The 26,386-nt window shown below is 38.2% G+C and overlaps 1 protein-coding gene across 1 annotated transcript; it reads left to right on the top strand.

The window, feature by feature from the left end:
* The first annotated feature begins 504 nt into the window (after positions 1-504).
* Positions 505-25,977, top strand: LOC148839904 (nucleolar protein 10). Its single transcript, XM_088905776.1, has 21 exons — positions 505-725; positions 1,125-1,170; positions 2,277-2,375; positions 3,190-3,267; positions 5,192-5,229; positions 6,613-6,749; positions 7,036-7,101; positions 7,835-7,895; positions 8,177-8,262; positions 9,944-10,022; positions 11,089-11,238; positions 12,041-12,107; positions 13,462-13,514; positions 14,266-14,392; positions 15,665-15,744; positions 16,008-16,106; positions 16,525-16,611; positions 17,085-17,258; positions 19,266-19,513; positions 20,889-20,991; positions 22,497-25,977. Exons 1-21 carry the CDS (start codon positions 660-662, stop codon positions 22,620-22,622), a joined length of 2,070 nt encoding a protein of 689 aa, XP_088761902.1. The 5' UTR covers positions 505-659; the 3' UTR covers positions 22,623-25,977.
* The last annotated feature ends 409 nt before the right edge of the window (positions 25,978-26,386 follow it).

Here is a 26,386-nt window from a genome sequence, read left to right as displayed (position 1 = left end):
CATAATATAAACATCGGGTTCGTCATTAAACAATGGAGATTTTACTCGACTTGTTATCGACTTGCATGTTATCCGATGTATGTGCACGGCTTTTTCATTATTAAAATACATTTTGTTAAATATATTTATGTGTTTTTTGTTGTTTTTAAATAACGTCGCTTCAGTTACTGATATCACATAAAATATTCCTACCTTTAAAGAAAATGTACGTGTTATGGGATTCTCATGATCGCGTAATTAAACCTAACTTGCATCACATTAAAACTATAGTATGTACACGTCACAGCACATAATGTAAAGTTACTTTACATAAGAAAAATCAATGTTGCAAAGTATTTATTAGCCACTGTAAATGTATACAGAAGGCACTCGTATTCTCACATGCAAATCATATACAGAATTTGTTACAGAAGAACCACCTTTTCCCCCACCCTCCTGACACATTTGCTGTGCCAAAGACTCGCCTGGTGTTTCTTCACGGACAGGTTAATAAACGTACACGCTTCCTGTTGTCACCAGGATTAGGGCCGACTGGGAAGTGTGTGTGTACTCTGAGCGTGAAACAACGTGGACAGCATATTTCTGCGAACATACATGATTTACAGTCTAAACTCTGTATCCGATTTTATTAATGAACAGTTCGACTGATATTAGAAAGGATGCAGATTTCCAGTGTAAATGACGTGAAGATATATAACTTAAGCTGTGGAAAGTCGTTGCCTGAGGTAAATCGACCAAACATAGTACTGTATCTTTGTAGCTACACACAAGATATCATGTAATTAAGCTATACGTGTGTAGAGAAATTATTGTATGATACGGAAAGCCGTGATATATATATCTTTAAAATTAAATTTGAATTAAGAACCCCACCCTGTAAACTGGTAATTTGCATTCTGTTACGCCTTTGTTGTTTTGGGATTTTAATAGTGAAGTTGTGTCCAGTTGCTTTATTTCGACATTCTGCATTAATACGTTTTGATGAAGGTTCTTGGTACGTAAGACAGTGATGTGGAAATGATAACTGTGCCTCATTACTTAAGTAATTTCCATTGTTGGTTTTGTGATGCGAATAAAAAATGTCACTCGTTAAGTGAACCATATATATATATTTCTTTGCACAGTGGCTCTCGGACAGAAAGAAAAGGGCATTACAGAAGAAGGATGTCGGTGAGTATATTCATTTTAAAGTTGCTTAGACATTGGTGATTGATATTGTGAGTTATTTTATATAGAGTTACCTGGCCAGTAGCATGCTAAATAACACTTTAACGTGAGGAACGGTACGCTTGGAGCATTTATTAAAATAATATAGGTGATGTAGAATAGATTAAGCTTAAGTGATAATCATGATAAATCGGCAATACAAAAAAATGTCCAGTACAACAGCAGCATTTTAGCACTATGGATGTGTAGAGAGGAGTAATGTGTTTCATTAGTTCATCAACACTTTCATTAGGGTTGATTATTAAATGAGTTGGTTTAGCTGCTACCACACTTCATGTTGGCTGCCCATGTATGGTTTACCTTAGATTTTTATCAGTTGAATTGTTTGAAGACTGATCAATACCAATTATTGATTGTTAAATGTCAGGTATGCTTTCATGTTACACAAACTAAGCACTATAAATAATAAGTTGTTATAGAACTCCAGTATAGTGGGGAAGCTAGCACATAAAGCACTTATGGATAAAATGGGTTCCCTATGATATATAAAGTGCTTTGGGATCCTTTGGAATGTAAAGCGCTATATACACAAAATGCAAAGAATTATTATTACTATACTAGAAGACTAGTGTAGGCTCTAACTAGATTCTTTATTCTGTAATATATAACTCCTTACTCTATCTAAGATATCCAAGACATTTGCACAGCGGTTATAGAAAGTACGACGAGTGAATAGTGAATAGTTGGGATGAATTCTGACATGCTGTACAAGAACAGCTAAATTTAATTGTCTCCAAATTTATGTCATGTATTAGAACCCACAATATTTATGTGAGTTCTCCAGGGAAATTGGAAGAGAAAGCAGGACTGGAATCACTGTACTGTACTGTACATAATACATACATAAATGACATTTTAAGGTACAGTCAAGAAACCATATACAGTAAATGGTGATATACAGTTTGCAAGTAGGGGAACAGTTTTGAAGTATTTAAATGTATTATCAAACCTGACATTTGTTTAATGATCATATTAGTTGAGGTATAAAATCTTTCTTTGTATTTAGAATTCTGAAATAGAGGAATCTAAGAAATGTCTCTCTTTTTCAGACATACGAAGGAGAATTGAGCTCATTCAGGATTTTGACATGCCCACAGTCAGTACGTCCATTAAAGTGTCACGTGATGGACAGTATATCCTTGCAGCTGGTGAGTGGCGTGTAGTATTTTCGAGCACATACAGGCAATGCATCCATTGAAAGTGCTTTCCAGTTCATTTATCTGCAATATCTTCAGATTATTATACTTTAAATATAGAATGAATTCAGCGTATTAGAGATGCTGGTCTTGTAGAACCTAAACAAAGAGATCTCTGTACCACTTCATTAGTACCTGAATATTTTGTTAATATTAACTATCACAAACTATCGCACCACATCCCCACAATACTTAACATCTCTCATCACTCCCTATGTACCAAGCAGGGTCTTACACTCTGCGGAGGCACGTCTTTTAGTACCTTCTTTAGGTATAAGTGTTCTGGGGCACACACTTTTTTTTTTAAAACAGAGCTCCACTCCTGAAGGGTTAGAAGGCTTCTGGATTCCCATAATTACTTAATTGAACTCATTATGTGCTTAATTAAAGCATTTCCTTTTTTTAATTTAATAATTTCCTCATTCTTAAACTGGATATTTAGAGACTGCTATAAAATCTCCAGTGGTCCTTTAGTAACTTTGTCTCCCCTGCCTTGTAACAGGCAACAAAATAAAGCAAAAGCTGTTCATCTGATTGTAATGAATAATCAGTAATTAACTCATCTGTACGAAATATTTAAAGGACTTGTTTAATTTTTGGGTGAATCTATGATTGTTTTGGAAGCAATTTTTCCTTTTGTAAGTTTTTACAGTTTTAAAGCTGTAAACACAGGATGGAAGTTAGGAGCTGAATCTTAAATGATTTTTAGTTGGCTTTTGCTCTACAGGTGCTAGAAGCATGATGTTTCAATCACACTGTTTTACAGGCACCTATAAACCCCGGATTCGCTGTTATGATACTTACCAGTTGTCTTTGAAGTTTGAAAGATGCCTCGACTCCGATGGTAAGCAGAAGCTTTATTTCGTTGGTTGCAATTTTCCGTTCGTGAAGCTCTTAAGCACGAGTGTGTAACTGATGTGTGACAGTAAGTGTTGCTGATTTTAAACATCTTTTGGAAACTGCCTTCTCACCCTTTCGTTTCTTCTTATATTGCCCACACAATCTTTAATCTTCCCAGTTACCACAGATACATTAAATCTTGTAACTCAGTTCATAGGAAAAGTCAGTCGCACAATCATGGATATATAATTATATTGAACCATCATTTGGTGATGAAGATGCAGATACTACATGGGCAAGCGTACAGAAAATGTGCAGTCACAGCATTCTCGGTCATATGGTAAGCAGATACTTTTCACACAAGGCTGATATCAAGTTCGGGTTTGCCACGCACTGGTGAGGTTGTGTATTGACCTCTGTAATGAAAGCCCATCGCAATAAAGAAGTAATACGATGATTAAATTTTAATTATGGTGCTGTTTCCCCTCTAGTACATTGATCAAATAACACAACAAATAAATTGTGATAGGCATGAAAAGATGTTGTCAGCAGTTCGGGACACTATAGACAATTCGCTCCCAAGATCTTTCTGCTGTTTTTTTTTTCTCTTTAATATTTGCTCCACGCCTAATGCTCTGAGAAAATGAAAATGTCAAAAGTTAGTGTGGTATGATATTGATACATTTTTTTATACTAAAATTAAGATGTAACATCACATATTGCTGTGATTGACTCGACAGTAACCCAGTAGAACCTGCTCACTAAAATAAATGTAAATATGTGTACTATAAGTATAAATACTATTTCCCTGATAGCCTATTCCAAACTTAAGTGCTGCGTTTGGATCCTCAGCCCTTAAACCACCTAAAATAGCACTACTACTAATTATTATTATTCCTTACACTTATATAGTGTGTTACAGGTAATAGGGACTCCCCTCCACCACCACCAATGTGCAGCTCCACCTGGGTGATGCAACTGCAGCCATAGTGCGCACAGTACACTAACCACACATCAGCTATCAGTGGGGAGTAGAACAGAGTGATGAAGCCAGTTCATAGATGGGGGTTATTAGGAGGCCATGATTGGTAAAGGCCAATACACCCCTATTATTTTTGAGAAACGCCCTAGGATTTTTAATGACCACAGAGAGTCAGGACCTCAGTTTTACATCTCATCCAAAGGACAGCGCCTTTTTACAGTATAGTGTCCCCGTCACTATACCGGGGCATTAGGACCCACAGGAACCGCAGGGAGAGCGCCCCCTGCTGGCTCCACTAACACCTCTTCCAGCAGCAACCTGTTTTTCCCAGGAGGTGTCCATCCAGGTACTGACCAGGCTCACGCCTGCTTAGCTTCAGTGGGTTGCCAGTTGTGAATTGCAGGGTGATATGGCTGCTAGCACAATGAATTGACAGTGTGCCATAAATGAAACACTTGTAGAATATTTGTAAACGTTTTCTTGGCCTCCTGAGTGGCTCAACATGTAAAAGCTGTCACATGAGCACAGGCACGACATGTACCCAGGGTTTCCCAGGCAGTAGGAAGGGTTTAGTCTGTCAGTGCTCTCTCACCCCTGTGGCCTCCTGTGTGCTTTGTTCCTGATATACTCATGGGACACATGTCTCCTGCAGTCGGGGCAGAACATCCAGGGGCCCTGTGGGCTGTGCAGTTATTGGATTCCAGTCATGAGCTGAGAGGTGAAAGACACACAGTTGTCTATTCCAGACTGGGTTTCTTATAACTGTAACAAATAAAATTTACAATAATAAGTCTTTTTAAAAATATTTCCAGGTTGATGGAAAGGATGCAAAGTGAAACAGGCTTTGTCTTGACAATAACACTTTCAGATTTGACAGAGTTTAATTTGATCTGAATCGAAGAAGTGCAGTCTTCCGGACACTAAACAGCCTCATTTCTCCTTACAGTTGTAGCCTTTGACATCCTGTCTGATGACTACTCCAAGGTACGTGTCTTTGCAAAGCACTCTTTGCCTTTGAAAGAGCATTATCAAATTAAAAGCAAGTTTGGGTTAATTCCATCCTGAAACGTAGAAGAAATCTAATAAGGATTAAAAATTGATTATCAGTTGAGGTTTGGAAACTAGAAAAAGTTTGTGTACCCCAAATATAATTATGGAAGTGAGTAAATTGGCATTTATTTAATAATAATAATAATTGCTTACACTTATATAGCGCTTTTCTGGACACTCCACTCAAAGCGCTTTACAGGTAATGGGGACTCCCCTCCACCACCACCAATGTGCAGCATCCACCTGGATGATGCGACGGCAGCCATAGTGCGCCAGAACGCTCACCACACATCAGCTATCAGTGGGGAGGAGAGCAGAGTAATGAAGCCAATTCATAGATGGGGATTATTAGGAGGCCATGATTGGTAAGGGCCAATGGGAAATTTGGCCAGGACGCCAGGGTTACACCCCTACTCTTTTCGAGAAACGCCCTGGGATTTTTAATGACCACAGAGAGTCAGGACCTCGGTTTTATGTCTCATTCAAAGGACGGCGCTTGTTTACAGTATAGTGTCCCCGTCACTACACTGGGGCATTAGGACCCACATGAGCTGCAGGGTGAATGCCCCCTGCTGGCCCCACTAACACCTCTTCCAGCAGCAACCTTAGTTTTTCCCAGGAGGTCTCCCATCCAGGTACTGACCAGGCTCACACCTGTTTAGCTTCAGTGGGTTGCCAGTTGTGAGTTGCAGGGTGATATGACTGCTGGCTATTTGCATGAGGAAATCATTTTTAATAGGATTTAAATAATTCTAATATTATGTTTTGTGTTACACATTTAATCAGATGATATTAATCTTTTATTTGGATTTTATGAATACATTTTAGGTCTACTATATATGAGAATACAGGTATTCTCATATATTGTAGACCACAGAGTCTTTCCTGACATTGTCTTACATTTATGGGAAAGTATTTTTTGTCATGTATTGCAAAACCTGTTTTAAATGTATTTTTCTTTTGTCAATATAACAATCCCGAACAAAAAATGTAGCTGTATATATGTGAAAATAATTTTCAGATCACCATCATTCTTATGTCATTAATGCCTACTGTATCACATTACTAAGATAGTGTTTGTCATGAGAGAACTGCATGCACACTAGTTACATTACAGCTGTTTGCACATATAGATGATGCAGTTCTCGCTCAAAAGAATAAACCAGCCAGAATCCCTGTTAATTGTTGAGCTTACACCAGAGCATCTACCTTCAATCATATTATAATAGTTTTGTTGTTCAGTTGCTTAACTTAACAATTTTAAATTGTTAATGAAATCTGACAGGAAAAATATGAATTATTTTGTTTTTTGTGTAGCTTGTCTTCTTGCATTGCGACCGCTATGTCGAATTTCATTCTCAAAATGGCTATTACTACAAGACGAGAATACCAAAGTTTGGCAGAGACTTCTCGTATCACAGTCCATCCTGTGACTTGTACTTTGTTGGAGCAAGGTAAGGACACTGACTGTGGTGATTACGTGCACTGAAAATTTAATACATTTAAACACACTTGCATGCCAAAGGTAGTTGGAATTAGATGGCCTTTCAAGAGATGAAACTACTGTAAAGTTAACACAACTTTTACTGTTACATAGTCTGTGTGTTTTTGTTGTCCCAAAACAGAATTTTGAAATACAGTTGTGTAAAGATGCAATATAGTTGTTTGAATGGCTGATGCTTATTTAATTGAATGTCATGAAGTGTCCTTTTTAAGAGATTTTGTCATTTTATTTTCTAGCTCAGAGGTGTACAGATTGAATTTAGAACAGGGGAGATTTCTGAATTCCTTACAAACAGATGCAGTGTAAGTACCTTTTTTGGAATATGTCTACAAATCTAACTGTGGTATTAGGATGCTAGTGCTATGTCAACTTTCATTCTCCAAAACAAATTAAAATCCTAAAATACCCCAACTGTACTTAATGCTTTTCTCTTGAACCACTGTTTTATTATTACCTAATTTAGTTTTTTTTTTTAATTTCATACAAGCGATAAAAACCAAAATCTTTAGAAATCCTTCTAAAGTCCTTCTAGAAGTCTGCGTACCCTTTCCAAAGTACACATTTGGTCGCTTAACCAATATCTGAAACCAATACCTGAAACCAATATCAGAATTTATTTTACCTTTATTTATACAGTGTAATACACAACATCAAAGTCAAAAACAAATGCTCAAACATTCTGCAAAGTTATTACGAATGAAAACTTAAAAAAATAGTCTGGATAAGTGTACACGCCCTTGAGTTAGTACCACTGTAGTAATAGTAGTAGTAACAATGAGGTCTCCCCTTTGCCACCAGCAATGTGGAGGACAAAAGAGTGATGAATTACAAGATGATAATGAAGTTACCTGTCATGTCTGTTCAGTGTCAATGAACCTGCCACCAAAATAGTTTGTTGTTTTCCTAATATGGTTGTGAATTAGTTACCATTGCAAGTGATAATTTTCATTGATGCTCAGTATATATGCTTTGTAGGAAATAAACCTTCCATAAAGGAACAATTTAATGTTTTCCCTTTGTTATTTCTGTTTACAGAGAGAATAACGTGTGTGATATTAATCCGGTCCATTACCTATTTGCTACTGGAACAGCAGAGGTACAACAGCACTTCACTAACAAGGCTGTGCATTCCCGATTTTTTTTTATATATAATCAGTTAAATGAATATCGTACATGAATAGATGTGTAATGTTTTTTGAGAGTTCAGTCCCCTGGTTTACTGTGAACTTGGTATTCACCCTCCTATTTACATGTATTCTTATAAGGGAATTAGTTTTTAATTTATAAATGCAGCAGTTTCCCATAAATTCTTCTTGCCATGTAAATCAAGAACTACCTGTATTCATCTTGTAATGTTTAATGTCAATGTCTCTGTAGGGGAATGTTGAATGCTGGGATCCACGGACAAGGAATCGAGTGGGCTTACTAGACTGTGCATTAAGTAGTGTCACAGAAAATACACAGTAAGTGATACAAGAAAACATAACTGGTTGCTGTTGGGTAGGTTTAATTGCAACCATTAAAAAGCTTTATTAATAACTCAAGTGCAGTGGTGCCACAAGACCAGTGGCTGCTTGTCAGTGTAACCTGTCCCACTGACTTTAACAAAAGATAAGTAAAATATTAAATGCACCTAACACTACCTGCTACAACAAAGATTCACTAAAGAGCTGCCTAAATTTATAGCATGTCATAAATCAGTTTTTCAATGCATAAAATATATGGTTTTGAAGAATTGTATCTGGAACCTGTTGAGTGAGAAACCTTCTGGTTGCATTGTTAAATCCATTTGAAGTTAATTAAACAACTGAAATGCTTGTTTGTTCTTGAAACTTGAGCATTAAAAAAAACTGCTGTCATCTGTTCTAGCTGAACAAGTCAAAGTTAATTCCACCTTATATAACACACTTGAAAAGGACTCCACAGCTGAAAAGTTGTTGTTTCTTAAGTCTGATTTTCACCATGGAATTAACCTCTGCTTGGTACATACATGCAGCTTGCACACTGACACACATCTCTTAATGTTATAGCCTGCTCTCATTAAAATCTTAATCAGATAAATTGTGACTTGCATTCATGTGTTCCACTCATGATGTCCAAAATCATCCACTACAGCTGAGTGAGTAGGAAGATATAACGAGAATTAACTATCCCAATCATAATCTACAGTTTTGTACTGTGTGCTGCTTTTAAAGCAGGATTGGTGTTGTCGTGTCTTGCAACAACAAATTCCTTCCACATAATTAAAAAATAATTTGTTGTAATTGAAGCAATTGGAGCAATAGTGCTGTTCATTAGACATATGTTAATAATAACAATAAACTTTATTTTATATAGCACCATTAAAGGTGGCTTCTCAAAGTGTAGATGGGCTTGGGGGACAAATAGGAGACTAGAATTAGAAGAGCGAAGGTTGCGAGGTGGGGAGTAGGGGGATAAGAGCTCAGACAGGAACTGAGATGTCAAGCCATGCAGAGTCTTATAGGTGAACATGAGGAATTTGAAGTCAACACGATACTTGCCAGGAGGCCAGCGCAAGGACTCCAGGATAGGAGTAATGTGAACACTTAAACTAGACTTAGTCAGGATACTGGCTGCCGAATTTTGGACATACTGCAGTTTCTTCAATGTTGATTTAGAAACCCCAGCAGGTACAGCATTACAGTAGTCAATTTGGGAGAAAACAAATGTGTTGATCAGCTTTTCACCCCCAGTTAGTGATAACATAGCACATAGTTTAGCGATATTTCTGAGGTGAAAGAAAGATGTTTTGACAATATGCTGCATATGTGGATCGAATATCAAGCCTGAATCAAATATCACCCCCAGGGTTTTCAATTTAGACTTAAGCTCAAGTACAGTACCATTCACAGATAGGTTGGATGGTACTGTAATTTTAATTATCAATTGTCTTAGGCCTAAAATAGATAATCTCATATGTGATGTAAGATGATGAAAACATTCTGTTTTAACCAAGTGATTTGCCAAATTAAGTCATTTGAGATGAAATAACAACATCCAGAATATCATTGTGTTATTTCTACAAAACTAGAGGCCAGTCCCTTCCTTAGAAGGAGGAGAGTAGCCACGTTTCTCTGCTGTGTTATCACGAAGTGGCTGTCATAAACTGTCTTTCCATCACAGGGTGGAAGGTTTGCCATCAGTGTCTGCCCTGAAATTCAAAGGGGCACTGCATATGGCAGTAGGAACAAGTACAGGCCAGGTAAGTGCTTGAGCTTTTATGAAGACGCCAATCTATATCTGTAAAGGCAATGTAAATTAGCGTCTAATTGTGATGTTCTAATTGTGAATGACACTCGGTTTAGTATAAACAAAATCATAAGCTTATTCAGCCAAAAACCCGATCAAATAGTTTTTACTTACATGTCTTCTCTCCAAGTTGAAGTAGTATAAGAATGAAGGCATAGTTCTGTTGAGATATTTGGATCTATATTTTTCTGTTTTTATTTTACTTTGGGTTTTCTTGTAAAAAAAAGTATAATAAAGAAGTATAATTTTCCTTGTTATACAGTTTTTGTAGAAAACTAAGATAACGTGGTGCTCTCATGCTTGCTTGATGACTGTCTTATCAGTTCCTGTTGTGTACAGTATGTGTTCAAGCAAATAGAGACAGTCTCTAATCCCACAGCACAATTTATTTGCGCAGGACTTTTTTCACCAGGTTACGTTTCTTATCAGGTGACATACCTTCATTTGCTGTATTCTGTTTGCAAGTAAAACTCAAACATATCTGCTAGTTAAAAAAATATGGTTCCACAGAAAGTCTGTTACTGAATGTTGTCTCTTCAGTCACTTCAACAGAGTTATAGACTGATCACTGATCGCTGAGCCCATTCAACTCGCATTTAGTTTCTGCTTCCCAGTTCCTTGCAGTCTAGTTTGGAGTGTGTCTTTAGTACACTTATTTAAATATATTGGCTGCATAGGTTCCAACAAATATTTTTTTTCAGAATGAGGATGATTGCAGTTGACGGTATTCTAACAAATACAATGTTTAAAATTATTATGGTTAATAATAAAACTTCCTAAAACTAGGAAGTCAAACAAGACTTGCTAAACCTAAATCTGAAGCCTTTTCTATTATATTGTATTTATTATTTTAAAGGTAATGATTCTAGGAGATTGAATATGGCCGAGAATGCTTTCTATTTTTGCTTTCCGTTATAAGCCTGTTTTCAGCTGTGGTCAGATCATTTATGGGTGTCCTCTCAGTGGAGAAGAACACATAATAAAAACTGCTTTAAACATTTTTTCTGTTTCTCATCAAGGTTTTGATGTACGATCTCCGCTCTAGTCGCCCACTTATTGTAAAGGATCATTATTATGGGCTGCCGATCAAAGCCATTCAGTTTCAGGACCAATTAGATTTGGTTTTGTCTGCAGATTCCAAGATTATCAAGATGTGGAACACAGATACGGTGGGTTGAGTTAGGTTCATCTCAGGATGTTTGCTCCAGACATTCTTCTAACTGTCGTACAGGCAGAAACACAATCTGATGTGTGCTCAGTAGCATTGTCTGATGCAGAACAGTTTTTAAGCGTCTGTAAAAGCCTTTAAATCATATAAACTAAAAAATGAAAAATAGTTAGCACGTAGAAGAATAAAGAGTGTTCAATTTTCTCTGCATCCCAGAACAAAAAATGGGGCTGGTTACGTTTAAGAGTCTCTATACTTCATGAGTAACAGACTGGAAAACAAACAAATTTGAAATGTTTTCTGAATAAAGTGTCGTTCTCAGATGAATGAATAGTGGGATTATTGAATATAAAATAAATTAAATTTCAGTTGCCAATTTCAGTCACTGACATGGTGCACCTGTTACAAAGAACATAATTTTGAAATTATTTTAAAGTTGTTCATAGACTGCAGAGCCTTCAGAATAATATTCCCTTCGCTTACTAAATGTGGCATTATAGCTTGTCAAAATCTGAAATAAAATATTTTTAAGATATAATCTAATAATGTAATAAGTAATATAATCATATTACCTAAAAAAATATTATTATTATCGTTTTAGATAGGGAAACATTTTGTGTGTTAAATTTTGAAATAAAACAGTTTGTTTTACTGTCTTTTTAAAAATTGTATACTTGGGAGTCAAGTTTGGGAGGAACAATCTGGCTAACTGACTCTGGATTCTAGTACAAGCATGATGTCAGGCTTTCTATGGAAACAACACTGGAAGGTCTAACGGTATGCATGATTTTGTTTAATTTCAGGGAAAAGTATTTGCCTCAATAGAACCACAGCATGACATCAATGATATCTGTTTGTATCCCAATTCTGGTAAGTATCACACACAGTGTCAAGGACACCCATTGGTATGATACATGTTTAACACTATGTTAATATTGTAAATATAATGCCAGTGACAGAACATTCTTCTCCCACAATTGAATGGGAAAAAAAGGCTCTGATGAGGCCTTTTTTCAGTAATGCAATGGGCCTGTTCTGGCATCGTGAGGCTGAAGAAGTTAATTGAAAGGCAACCTTACTCAAAGCCCGACTTCAAGTTGACCATATCCTCTTACCCTGTTACTTGAGCCTGTGCATCTGTTTAAACAGTGTAGATTTTCACACTGCTCGCTCGCTTGCATAAAAAATATAACTTTGTGAGAGGAACATTAGTTTAAACTGTACTTTATCCCTCTGAGATATGTCAAGAGATGTTATTTGAAGGTCAGATTTTCATAGCAGCTTTGCTTGCATGTCATAAAGGGTTTGGCCTTTATTAACTGTTTAAACTTTTACTTTTTTAAGGTTAGTAACTAGTACTTGATTCACTTTTACTTTCTGTAAATGTGGGAGACACAGCGGTGCAGTGGTTAGCAATGCCGCCTCACAGCACTGCGGCCTCGACTTCAGTTGTCGACCAGCGGTGCTGTCTGAATGGAGTTTCTAAATTCTCCCGTATGGGTTTTCTCCAGGGACTCCAGTTCCCTCCCACAGTCTAAAAACATCCTGGTAGGATAATTGGCTTCTGGGGAAACTCGCCCTGGAAGTGGAGTGTGTTTGCCCTGCAGTGGACTGGCATCCTGTCCAGGGCTCCCCAGCAAACCTGAACTGGAAAAAGCGGTTAGAAGAAGGCTGGATGCATTATTCTTTCAATAATGTGCCTGAACTTCTTCTTTAAAACATTTGAAAAAGCAAACCCATTACTGTTGATTCTCTGCTGTAACTTTCTTAGTCTTCTCCCATGGAGGAAGAACTTTACACTTTACACACAGTGTATCTTGAGATTCTTCCTTTCAAACAGCAGGTGGCAGCACCTGCTAATATTTGGCTAATCCTGAAAAAAGCAAAGTTATCTTCCTTAATGAGAGTTACAGAGTACAACAGCAGCACCCCCTGTGGAATTTGTTACAAGTCCAGTTAAAAGTCTAGAGCGCTAACCACTACTCCTCACTGCTGCCTGCTTTAGTTCAATTACAATAAAGTAAATAGCAGCATGTTCACCTGAGCATTTTGTTTGTAATGAGAGAGAGAACATTTTTAAAATCCATTGTTCAAATCTGGTAGTTCTGCTTTTTTAAAACCCACCGTCCATCTCTGGAATTTATTCTAGTATTAGGAACATTAGTATCCTTGTTCAAGGTTGTGAGAATAGAATAGACTTAACAATAATGCTTTTTTGTTACAGGTATGCTTTTTACGGCTAACGAGGATCCCAAAATGAATACATTTTACATTCCCGTACGTTTTTTTAAGTTCATATTATAATATTTCTTTTGATGAAAAAAGAATAGAAATGATTGTACTTTTAAGGGGTAGAACATAGACAATACAACTTATCTAAAGAAAACTGCTGCTTACAGCTGTGTTGAAGAACTCTGGAAAAATAACTTAAAATGATTAGTTTAAAAAAGTGAGTGAAAGCTTTTTGTGGATATTTTCAATTCTTAATATCACTGCTACGATTGTTGCTTAATTGTTTAAATTCTACTTTGTTTTTATGAGGTTAGGCTGAGTATCTCACATTCTATTATTTTAGTGCTTTTTAAAAAAAACGTCTGAGAATTAGAACAAGATGAGGCACTTCTCTCTGATATGACTTGTAGAACAAGCTGGGAGAAAATGCTGACACAGCAGTGGGGGGAAAACGGCTTTGCAATAGAATCTCTCAGCCTATTCATGCAACATTAGGAGGTTGTCACTAGAAACTACCTAGCTTATTGTGTATTACTATCTGAACATTTTCCACTGCAATGCACGTTTGTACATTAATAACAAACAGAAACAAAAACAGTAGCATCTAAAGTGCACTGAATGCATTGAACCATTGTAAGATCATGGTTTTACACTCCTTTACACTTTTTAAACATTTTCCAGCAAATACTGAAATGGAAAATAAAACAAAATGCATTTTTTAAACCCTGTTTTGTAGACTAATACTTTTAAAAGCCATCTTTGGAGTTGTTGCTATGGGTTGCCCCTTTTTTTCTAGGCTCTGGGACCAGCTCCACGCTGGTGTTCTTTCTTGGACAACCTCACAGAGGAACTGGAGGAGAACCCAGAAACCACGGTGTACGATGACTACAAATTCGTCACCAGAAAGGACTTGGAAAACCTGGGTGAGCCAAGGCACTAGTTACCTCTTTGGAATGTTCTGTTACGTAATCTCCCTGCAGCTCAGAGCAAAAGAATCGCACTGAAAGCAGCCAGCTCCTGCTAAAAAGCCTACTGTTAGCCAGATCTCAGTCCCCTGAAGCCAGACAACAATAATGCAATGTAAAAAAATCTTTGAAATAGTCATTTTCAGTGGGTTTTTTTTTATTAAGAGGTGGTATATTCGAGTCCAAGCCAGATATATAGAGGAATCGTATAAAAATTGTATAAAAAGCTGGGCAGTCATTCTTTTCAGTTTTGTAAATGGATGGTTGAACCTATGTTTCACCATGCAGCACACCTTGAGTAAATATTACTTCTGTTTTTGTGAGTGCCCTTCATCCTTTGTCAGAGTCACTGCTTCTGCTGCCTCCCTCAAGTTAAAACGTCAATGAAATATTCCGCCACATGAACAGTACAAGTTAATAGCAGTTGCACACGTCAGCACACAGTGAATCAGTGCTCCAAGGCATATTATTTCTTGTACTCTCCTCCCTACTTTTACATGCTAAGCTGAATTTGTACACGTATTTCTGTGCTGTCAGGTTGGAACTGGCATGACTGTAGGCTTTTCTTGACCACTTTCAGAACAGTGATAGTAAACGGAAAACAATCCAGTAGTAAAGCTACTTGTTTTAAAATAGGTAACGAGGAAAGTTGAATAAAGGGTGGCCTGTTTTCAATTGTACTGGATAAAGCGGTTAGAAAACAGTTGGAAAAGTGAATAAATAGATATGTAGGTTTCATTTTACTGTAGAGCTTTATAATGAATTGGAAATGGGCAGTGAGTTTTACTTCACAGCTTCTGTTGCATTTTAAGAGAGTATTAATTACAATGCCACGTGGAAGACAGAAGCAATTGCTAATCCCACTGGCAATTATGAAACTAGCAATCAGGATTCGGTTTTCAGATGTAGGAGCTGACGTTGTGAAAAAAAGATAAAAGATGTTCAGGACCAAAGTCTGTGTGTGCTTTTGTGCAGTGTACATTGAGGATTAAAATGGTACTTGAAATACTAAGAGCTTGGCATTAATGTGTTCTCCACTTTAATTATTTTTAAACCCAAACTGACTTTAGAAAGCAGCCTTTATCATAATTATAATAGCAGTACTATTACCTTTCAAAAGCACTGCACATTCCTTTATATTCACAGCCATTGCAAATTTCATTTGTGTATTTAGATATGGAGTATGGCTTTAAATGAGCCCTGGAATCTAAATTCTACTTTAATTTATAGGCCTTGCACATCTGATTGGATCTCCACTTCTTCGAGCTTACATGCATGGATTCTTCATGGATATTCGATTGTACCATAAGGTCTGTCCACTTCTATAATTCTATCTTTTATTTTTTGTATGATTATGGGAGCATGGTTCAGATTTATAACTATTTAAAATAAACATCTATTGTATTGTACCTCTGGTAAAATAAGTCAGGAACCAACTCATTCTGATAAAGTTTTCATTTTTAAAATATGGTATTTTGCGTGAACCTTTTTTTTCTGTAAATATGTAGCTATAACTACTGTGTTAAATACCATACAGTACTTATACAATTTGGTACATTTGCTGTACTTTTAGGTGAAGTCCATGGCCAACCCATTTGCCTACGATGAATATCGCAAGGATAAGATTCGACAGAAGATAGAAGACACCAGGACACAAAGAGTGCAAATAAAGGTGCGGTAGCCTGGGAAACGGGAGAGACCTTGAAGGAGTTGCTGTTTTCTTTCCTGCTCTCCTTTATTAATTATAAGACTGTTTATTTTAAACTATTTAAGTTCACTGTTTTCAGTACCTTATTCTTGGAGTTATTTAATAGTCATCCCTACGTTTCTTCATATCAGTTTAGTTACGCAGGTAACAAAATAAAAAAAACTGAAAGATGAAGTGAAAGATCACTACTGTGGGTCGAAGCGGTGGTGTTCTTTTATACATGAACGGTGTGATGTGGCCAAGAGCCACGTTTGTCTTCATAATATGCATGGGGAATAGTCTTGTTAGAATACAGCACAAAACAATATTGCCCTTGTGGAAGAAAATTTGTCTGGCGTGTGTTTTAGTTCGGGTTTCCCTTTATCTGTGTGTTGTGAAACAGAAACTGCCGAGTGTCAACAAGGAACTGGCAATGAAGCTAATGGAAGAAGGGGAAGATGAAGATCTCCTGAAGAAAAAGAAAGGGAAGGTGAGCAGCTTCTCCTGACAATGACATTTCACAGTTCTTCCGGGTTTTCCCTGCCTTCTCCCGGGTCATGTCATGATCCTGATATAGTGGTCTAGGGTGGTGTTCTTTATCACCCTTACTTTAAATACTTTCCTTCCATTTAATGAGCATAGTTTATTTTGGTTTTATTTTAAAGTGTTTCTGTGTAACACACTTCTTGGAATTTTTCTGGTAATCCTGGTATAGACCTTTTTGTCTGGGTTCTGACTGAAATTAAGTCAATTGAAAAGTCTTGCCTTAACCTTTATTTTGGAATCGGGACTAAATCCATTCCATTTTAATGAATGATTTCATGAGACACCAAGATGATTGTGAAAGACTCTTTTTAACTTAAAGTCTTATACTCCCGTCATCAGAGGTTATGACCATTTAATTAAACTTCCCCGTTATTTGGTGTTCTCCTTCTTCATTTCTATTCTGCTTCTTTCACTCAGCGTATGCCGAGCATCCTTAGTGACGATCGCTTCAAGGTGATGTTCGAGAACCCAGATTACCAGGTGGACGAGATGAGTGAGGAGTTCCGGCTGCTTAATCCCATTGTGTCAAAGGTCAACCAGAAAAGGAAAAAGAAGCTCAGAATGCTGGAGCAGCAGGAGGCTCCTTTGCAGGTAATGACAGTCCTGGTAGCTTAACAGCCCAAACATCCCTGTTTCCAGTGTCCTGAGCTATTTTATTCCCTTTAAGCTTTGCATCATTCACTCTCAGACGTGCATTATAAATGTGCCAGGAAAATGCTTGGTGCTTTTCTCCCTGTTTAGTATAAGATGCCAAGTACAAATTAGGACGTTTGTACCACCGTTTTTTCTTTCATGTTCTCATATTTCAAATACTTATCTATAATTTTGTACCCAGCCACTGTGTTATGAACATTAGTAAGGGATGTGTGCAGAACTGAAACAGTTATTTAAATCCTAACCTGTCCCACCCAATAGCAATGAAAAATCATAAGTTACCCTGAGCGACCCAGAATAAAACACTCGGAGAGATTTCTCGGAAGCGTTGTTTTAGATTCTGGGCTGCTCTTTGCTTGTGCTGATGGATGCTTTTAAGACAGAGAGTGTGCCAGCTGGAAGACCTCCTACAGTCTGTGGGTTTGATCAGTGAATGTGGAGTTTTGATGCTCTCCAAGAGAACTCTGCAAGTCTTTAACATTTGCATTTTCAGGGTCAATTCCTAATGAATTTGATAAGGGTGCAGTCGGATGAATGAGGCAGTATGCTTTCAGTTAAATGCTATTGCCTTCAAAACCAGTTTTTCCATAAAAATAAAGGGGTTTGTCAGGAATTACATTGTGCATTTTAATGCAATATTTATCTAAATTGTGTGCAAATATTGATCAGTAATATCGCATCAGAGATTGGTCGGTTTAAGTTTCACCACATTCAGTTTTTAAGAGGCTCAGAAACTCACAGGCATTAAGTCAATGAAGGAAGGCAAAAACAAAAGTAAAAAATGTGGCAAGACGGTGCCCTATGTACAGAGTGAAAGAGGAGACCATAGTGAAACATTAGAGAAGATAATGGTATCTGCAAGACAAAGCACACACTGTGATGGGCTTTTGCTTTTACATTGACATCTTCCTTACTCCTGTGAGTTTGCGATTTTCAGTTACTGCGGTTTCTGTTTAATGCATTGTGCAAGAATTACGAATAAAGGCTGTGTCGCATGTTTTTTTTCATGCATGATTAGAACAAGTGGGAGGATAGGTGGTTTCTAATCACCAGTTCTGTGAAGCCTTTTGTCTTCTGCCCAGCGTTATTCTCACATCTTCCTTTGTCCACACATTAAATGGACAGACCAATTCAAGAGTCTGGCCTGTATGAGTATGAGACTCAGCACATTATTAGAGAATTTGTTGTTGGATTGGTTTGTAATTGTACCGGCAACTCTGAGGAAAGATCTGTTTTTTGTGCAGCGTTTCTCAGAAGTCTGGTAGCTACAATTTCTTGAACCTTGTAATTCTGATAATTACAGTGCTATTCCAGTTCTACAGTTTGCTTGCTGGCTAAATGTTTTCAAGGATGTCTTGTGAATTTAAGAGACACCTACAAAATACATTATATTTTTACTGGGGGAAAAAAGCAAGTAAATGTTTGTTACTGTACGTTCTAATAGAATGTTTCTATATTGAGTAGTTGAGTCTCTTCCATCTTGAAGGAGGGTAGAAGCTAATCAAAAACAGTTAATGCTAATTTTTTTCTTCAGTTATTTTTGGTTAACCTTATGTGTGGTGCTTGCATGTCCTCCCTGGGTTGGTATGGGTTTTTACAGGTGCTCTGTTTCCTCCCTTCTTTCGGAGGCATGCTAGCTGGGCCGATGGGGGTCATTCACTTGTCTCTGCGTGACAGTGTGTGTGTGTGAATGAGGCCCTTTAATGGACTGGCATCCTGTCCAGGGCACAGTCCTGCCTGGCACCATGTACTTCTGGAACATGCTTCTCATGATGAATGATTGTAAATGGTGCTTTTGTGTAAAAACATCTACTTCATTGCTGGTGTAAAAAGCAGTTTGAGCTTTTTTTTTTTGTCAGATTTCCAGCAAATGAAGTATCATGTAGAAGTTGTCTTCAGGTCGGGCGGGGGTTTAGTTTTTGAGCCTGTTTCCTCGTGTTCCAGGAGGAAGAGGAAGAGCCTGAGGGGAAAGCCAGTGAGGAGGAGAGCTCGGACAGCTCCGATGATGACAAGAGCTGGGTGGAGGAGGTAAGGCAGCAGCGGAAGCTACTGCGCCAGGAGGAGAAGGCCAGGCGGCGGGAGAAGAAGCTGGAGGACCGACGGACCAGCCTGGAGCCCAAATTCTTCGAGATCAAGGCTGGCGAGGAGTTCCGGAGTTTCAAAGACACGGCTCAGAAGCAGAAGCTGAAGAAGTGAGTGGGATATGTATCTCCATATCCAGTTTCCTGATTCATCCCTCTGTATCTAAGCTGTGAATGTTCCCCATGGTTTTGTTGAATTCGCAATTTCCAGCGAACACTTTTGTGCTTTTTCTGTCAGATGGAAGAATGAATGTCAAACACTAAATGGCACACAATGGTGCCTTTCACAAGCAAAAAAATAACAATCATCAGACTTGTGTAATTTGATTTTTTTCTATGAAATTGCTTTGAATACTTCTTTTCAAAATATACTTTTAAATCCATTTTTTTCATTTAACCAGACAGAATCTAGTCTTGTTAACCTCATTGTTGGTTTTGGAAGGCTTGTGTGCTGTTAAGCAATGCTGAATTATGTCAGCAATTTTTACACATTCTACGGTGACCTATGGGAAAATATATGGGCCTCTTTCACACTGGTATTTTATCTAGTCCCTAATTTATGGAATGCTATTGGTTTTCTGGTTCTTAATGAACACAAGTATTGATCAGGCCCTTACAAGCACTGGTGTGAGAGTATTTTTACATTTTGGATCTTTGCCAGCATCTACATTTAGTGCTGGATGCAGTTTCAAAGGAAGTCTTCCATTTTCTATATGGAGTGAGACATGGAGCTGAATATAGTCTCAGTCATTTATTAATAGTACTCGTAGTATCGTGCACGCAGTATTTTCTTCAAGGGAATTATTACGTCTACTGTATACTAATTTAGTGTTCTTTAACAAATTTCTCTGGTGTTTGGGGTGGGGTTAGTTGGCGAAGGCTCTCTCAGCGACACAGTGACCCCTGCCAACTCTCGGGTGCTGTTGGTGTGTTGCTGCCTAAGCTTCTGGTGTTCTGCTGTGGTGACTGTGATGTATGAAAAGATGAGAGACTGAAAATGAGCCAGTCAGAGGATTCTGTCTCCACTTCTTTGTCCCCCCCTGTAGAGAATGCAAGCCGAGAAGTGAAAAATGCACAACTGCTGAATCCACATTGGGGGGCATAACAAAACTAACAGTGGGTTCTAAAATTTCAAAGTATTTGAAAAATCACTCGGTTCTTTCCAGTTTTACAGTAAAAGATATACAAAAGACTCCTTCAAAATACTTTATACACTATGTTTTTAAAAGAAGATGTTTTGTATAAATCTTCTTGCATTCCCAGTTGATTTAAAAGGACATCAAAGTTCCCAGTATTTTGAAGGCATATAATTTTCAAGACCAAAGCCTTTGTGATTTTGCCTGTTAATCACAAATGGATTTTTTCTTCAAAATACATCTTCAAACAACCAAAGACATATATTACATCTTCATATGAAGATATATTTTCACCCTGCTTTTGAAATAATACTCATTAATATTGTTTTCACATCTGCTTTCTCCTCTAGAACTACGCTTGAAGATCGTTTGAAACTCGAAGAGAAATCTGGAACGCTCAGTGTCTCTGACACCACAGTGGGCAGCAAACAGCTGACATTCAAACTGAAGAAGGTGATTTTTTTTTTAGCTTATAACAATTTTTTCTCTTTTTTTCTTTTTTCTCAATTTTTTCTTTGTCAAAATTACAATTGGACTCTTTAAAACTTAGAATAGGATTGCCAGTGCAGGATCTTAACTCAAGTTGCTGAAATGAAAGATCGCAATTCAGGCGTATACCAGAAAATCCCAGGTTGATAGAGCAAAAGGCTAGTGTATGCATCCGGATTTCTTCAGGATAGCTCTTTTTCAGTAGACTGTATAAGGGGCCTAAATCCCTATTTAAAAAAAAATAGCTTACGTGCTGTAAACGTCTAACTATTATAATAAAATCAATACAGAATACTTTCTTATTATTATCATTATTTAATTTGTATTGATTTTATATGTGGTGTGAACTTATCGTAAGTTTTTGCCTGTGCTTCCTCCTCATTGGTTGAGAGATCGTGGAGACTTGTTATTTACTTTCTCTCCTCCTTCTAGTGGAGTATGACCTCTGTTGTTAGGTAAATCCAAAAGCTGACAATTGGAAACTCATAGGAAATGGAATTCTGGGGTAATTGGGTTGGCAGTAGAGATCATATGTGGTAACATACTAGACCTCTGGCAAAGCCTACAATAGGGAATAAACCACTGCTGCACCTGCACCATGGAAGTCTGGGGCTATGTTCATACAGTGGTGTAAGTTTACTGCTCTATGTTTAGTCAGTGCTGAGCAAAAAGCGATACCCTACTATACCCCAGTGCTGTAGTAGACACTCTCGCCATCTATGGCATAGGTGAATGTAATGCAATCCTGCCAAGTGCCTGGTTTCCAGGATTTCCATTAAAGCCCAGCTGTGCTATCTAGTCAAAGTGGTTACACAAGTCTCTCATCATCTTCGTATGGGATAACTAAATGTAAAGCAAGGCGGCATAGTGCTACTGCCCGACAATTGTGATTTCCTTCTTTCAGTTTTCCTTATCTCGGTGTGGGCAGAGTGGTAAAAAGACAATCCCTGGATTAATTTTAAAAAGTAATAATTTTTTTATTGAATTATTTTTTCAAGATCAAAAGATCATTTTTTTTCATAAGCTTTTATATCAAGCATTGTGTCTCGCAGTTACAAATGCACAGAGGGAACCTTTAAGGAAATGTGCTTTAGAATTAAAGCTTAAAACACTAATATTATAGTAAATTACAGGCATCCTCCCAAAGGCAGCAAAATATGCCTGCGAACACATGGGATTATACAGTTATCAATTTTAAGTGCTATATGTGGCTTTGGCATTGTTAATCCAGGGACTGAGTTAGACTGGGAAGCAATCCAGAATGAAGTTGCATGTCCAGTCCAGTTTGTGCAGCACTTTTTTTTCTGTGCTCGCAACAAAGCGCGAGGTGACTTTCCTTTAGTTCCACATGTCACTCGCGCCAGGCTCGGTGCGACCTCCTCTGAATGCTTAGGGACGACAATATCCAGCAGCCAAAGTCGGATCGATCAGCAGCACTGCGTTGTACTAACAGCCCTTTCCTTCCTTAGTCTGAGCAGCAGGAGAAGCAGCAGGAAGCTGAACGGCAGCACCACCAAGAGAGGAAGAGGCTGAGAAGAGCAGCCGGCCATCTCCAGAGCAGGCCTTCCCGAGGAAGAGGACGGGGACGCTTTTGAAAGAAAATGTTTTTTTATGCTGACTTCTGCCTGGGACCCTGGTTCAACAGTCCGGGGGTGCTAACATGCTTTAGACAGTGGGCTTCAGCTCAGACACAAAGGTTTGGTAAAGAAGCCTTTCAGTACTTTGCAATAAAGCAGTATCAACAGACCTTGATACCTTCTTTTTCAGATAAGTTTGCTTTCTACAGACAAAACAACTGTTATTTTTCTTACGTTTGCTGCCCTGCTGCCAGGCTTCATGGCATTTATTCGCAACATATGTTTTAAACATGGAGTGGAGTTTCCTTCTACATGTTAACGCAGAAAATGTCCTCACTTGTCTTTTGAAGGTTCTAGTCAGAGCTGACGTTCAGCAGCGCCCTGCAAGTTCAGGCATATGACTGACCAATTGACGCAACATCCTTGTTATTGATGTTACTTGTGACCATGGAGGAAGCGGAATGAACTTGATTACATGACTTTTCAAGGTCTAAAGTGAGGCAACAGTTTTGTGTTTTTTTTTCCCAATGCACTCCTCCTTGGTCCAGTTTGAAGCAGTGTAGCCCAGGGTCGAGCTGTTCATGGTAATATACGTTTTTAAGAGGCAGTAACTAAAACAAACAGCTTTTAGAAAAAAAGAGAAACATCAACTACTAACAGGCTGTATTCCTGAATTCTCAGGGGTAATGTCAATGATGTTCAACATTTTAAATACATTTTAAGGATATCAAATAATTAAACTTCAGAATGACTGTGTTGCAGTTTGGAGCAAGTTTCAAAGTGCTCTGTCCCCAATAAAAAACAACTGACAGCACGTGAGCCCTTGTTCTGCTTTGGAAGTCTGGACATTGTGATGGTCTGAAGCTGTGAGCTACAGGATGTGATCTTTGAGCTGGTAGGAGGAAGTATAGTCCTTGATGGGTCGGTGTTTCAAACGGAGTGGAGGAAGTCTGGGGCCTGGGGGGCGATTTGGAGAGCGTCTTCAGCACAAGGGAGGGTGGGTGGAATGCTTGTCTTTCGGAGCACACGTGTCAGGAGTTGATTTATGCAGATTGCTCTTGCCTTCCCTGCCGGGGATAAAAGCAGTAGGCTATGCTGAGGCTTCTGCTTTCCCTTCCGGACGCCCAGCTGTGGCTTCCTTCTGCATGGAAACAACAAGCTGGAATCCCGCTCTCCTCCCTGGAAAAGACACCCTTCCCAGCAATCATTCCACTTCCTTCTGGTTGGGGACAAGGTCATGGAAAATGTCACCACGGTTGCCTCACCTACGAATTATGAATTGGGTAAAGACAGACAGCTGCTGACACCGGGAAGCATGGCTTTCTTTAAAAAGCACAGAAGGGAAAAGAAATTTGTAACGCATTCTCCAGTGTCTGCCATGGATGATAAAAGTCTCGGAACCGTTTGGTTATGGAGACGCAGCACGCCATTGATAGATGTTTTTCAGTAAGATTCTTGCACTGATATGGATATTAATGAGAAGATTCTTAGAAGTGAACACTTAATCCCCCAGTGTGACCGTCAAAAACTGATGGTGTACTACACACAAGTTCTGTTTTTACATAAACTGATTGTTTACAAGATCTACTTATAAAAGACAGCAAGTAAGACCATCTGCTGTGACATAAATCCCCCCTTATATAGGCCAAGGCACAGTGCCAGCTATATATAAAAAGACGAAAAATTAACTTGCCTCTTGGTCACAGTCATGCAGCCACAATAACAAACTCAGATGTGTTGTCTTTAACCCTGTTCTGCTTTTATGTAGAGATGGAGCAGCACCTCTTGTCTGATTTCATTGCTGCTAAAAACAATACAACAGCTAATGAGGCACGAAGCTCTTTTCTATTTCTTTTGCTCAGATTGATCTGGGAATAGTGACTTTTCTTTTGAATATGGATACTGATGCCATCTGCATCACAGTGATTCTTAGGTAACAGTGTTTGTATTGTGCCCAAGAAGAGAGTTCTCTGTGAAAACAATAGCAGATGAAAGCCAGCCAAGACTGGCTTTGGTGGATGCCTGTGAATTTATTACGCACTCTGTTCTTTTCTCTTTCTTTCCACTTTGATCTTATCCCTGAAAGAAATTGAGGTCTTTCAATTAGTGGAACTTGCTCCAGTTTATGCATGTAGTGGCACAGCCAGTGCAATTTTCATAACCACTGTCTGGATACACAAGTACTGTTCTAATTACACCGAGCAAAAGAAGAACAGGAGTTAAGTCAATGCTCCAGGATATCCACTAGCACAAGACAAGGCCTGAAGGAAGCCCAAATGTATTCAGTTGAAAATGTTGTTACTTAGTCAAAGTTGAATCTGTGCAGTCTGCTGTCTTAAGCAGATTAGAGACAGTATCTCATCTAGCATTTGATGTTTTACTTTAATGTTTCAGTGGCTTTGATCTGGATTGTCAGAATGTATTTACTGGCACGTAATCCATAATGTTAAGAGTATAAATTCATATTTAATTTAGTAGAATATTCTCAACTTGTTAGACAGTTTCACAGCTGTGTGTACATAGTACATGATAATGTTATTGTGGGTTTAAAAGCACTCTGCTTAAAGTACTGTCCAATGACAAAAAGTAAATATGGAAGTCAGTTACATGTCATTAACTTTTATGTGTGATTATTTAATGTTATTTTTAAACAAATTTCCAAAGGAAGGTGACCTTCTTTTAGAAAGACTAGATGATTAACCTAGAGGGTTATTTCTGAGTAACTGTGCAGCTGTTTGTAAAAGAAAAAGAGCAGTTTCTGCAGTTTCCTGAGAAAGGCAGCTGTCACCTGTATGAGACGTGGGAGCACTGTCCACTGACGCAGCACGAGATGCCTGAAATGCTGTGGAATTCCTGAGGGGCTCAGCTGGAAAGCTGTGTTGTCTGAGAGGAACTGCTTTGAGTGGTTCTTGGCTACTCATCCACTTTGATCCTCTAAAATATATCATATGTGCCTGTGGAGCGAAACAGAATATTATAACAGCTGATAAAGTACACTATCTGGCCAGAAGGTTGTCTTGCTTTGTCTTTGATTGTTTCAGAAGATGTTGATGGTGTAAATGTTTAACTGTGTTCTTATTAATATTTTATGACTGGTTGTCACTGTTATTTAGAAGACCAGTGCTTGAACCAAATTGACAAAAACACACAAAGGGAAAGCATGTGTTAAAGCACATATGTTGGCTTCCTTCAATAAAAGGCCGGATGAGATTCTTGGATCAATAAGCTTCTGACTACCAGATGCGTCAAATGGCTTCCTCTCGTAACTGTTCTTGTGTTCTCAAGTGACATTTTACATGTTGCACATTCTCACACAAGTATAAGAACCCTCCTGTAAATACTTACATATGATTAAATTCTATTTGACCATAAATCAACCACCCTTGTACGTTTTGGTATTGAATGACATGCGTGAATAGTGATAGTGAATACATCTATTGTCTATTGTAATGGTGGAGAAGGGTGCAGAGAGGGTTAAAACTGAAACCTAGAATTCACATAGTGCTGGCGCGCTTGTAGTAGCAGAGCCAGAAGATCTAGACACCCTTACAGATGAAAGTTGTGTGCAGCCTATTAGAAGATTCACAAGGCGTGCAGGCAGTATGAGATAGTAAGTATGGGTGGAGTTAAGAAAAATGGCAGGAGTGTAATGAAGCTTATTTATACAAGTGTTTATCTTTTGTATCTGTAAGTCCCGACAAGACATGTCTTGCATCAATTTAAAAATTGCAATACTTCCTTTGTGTTGTATACGTCTGTTCCGAAGGTTAGGTGTGCTTGCC

The sequence above is a fragment of the Atractosteus spatula genome, chromosome 2 (assembly GCF_055471065.1).
Source record: "Atractosteus spatula isolate fAtrSpa1 chromosome 2, fAtrSpa1.hap1, whole genome shotgun sequence".
NCBI classification, from domain to species: domain Eukaryota; kingdom Metazoa; phylum Chordata; class Actinopteri; order Semionotiformes; family Lepisosteidae; genus Atractosteus; species Atractosteus spatula.
The sequence above is the reverse complement of the archived record's forward strand: the minus strand, read 5'-3'. Positions and strand labels throughout refer to the sequence as shown.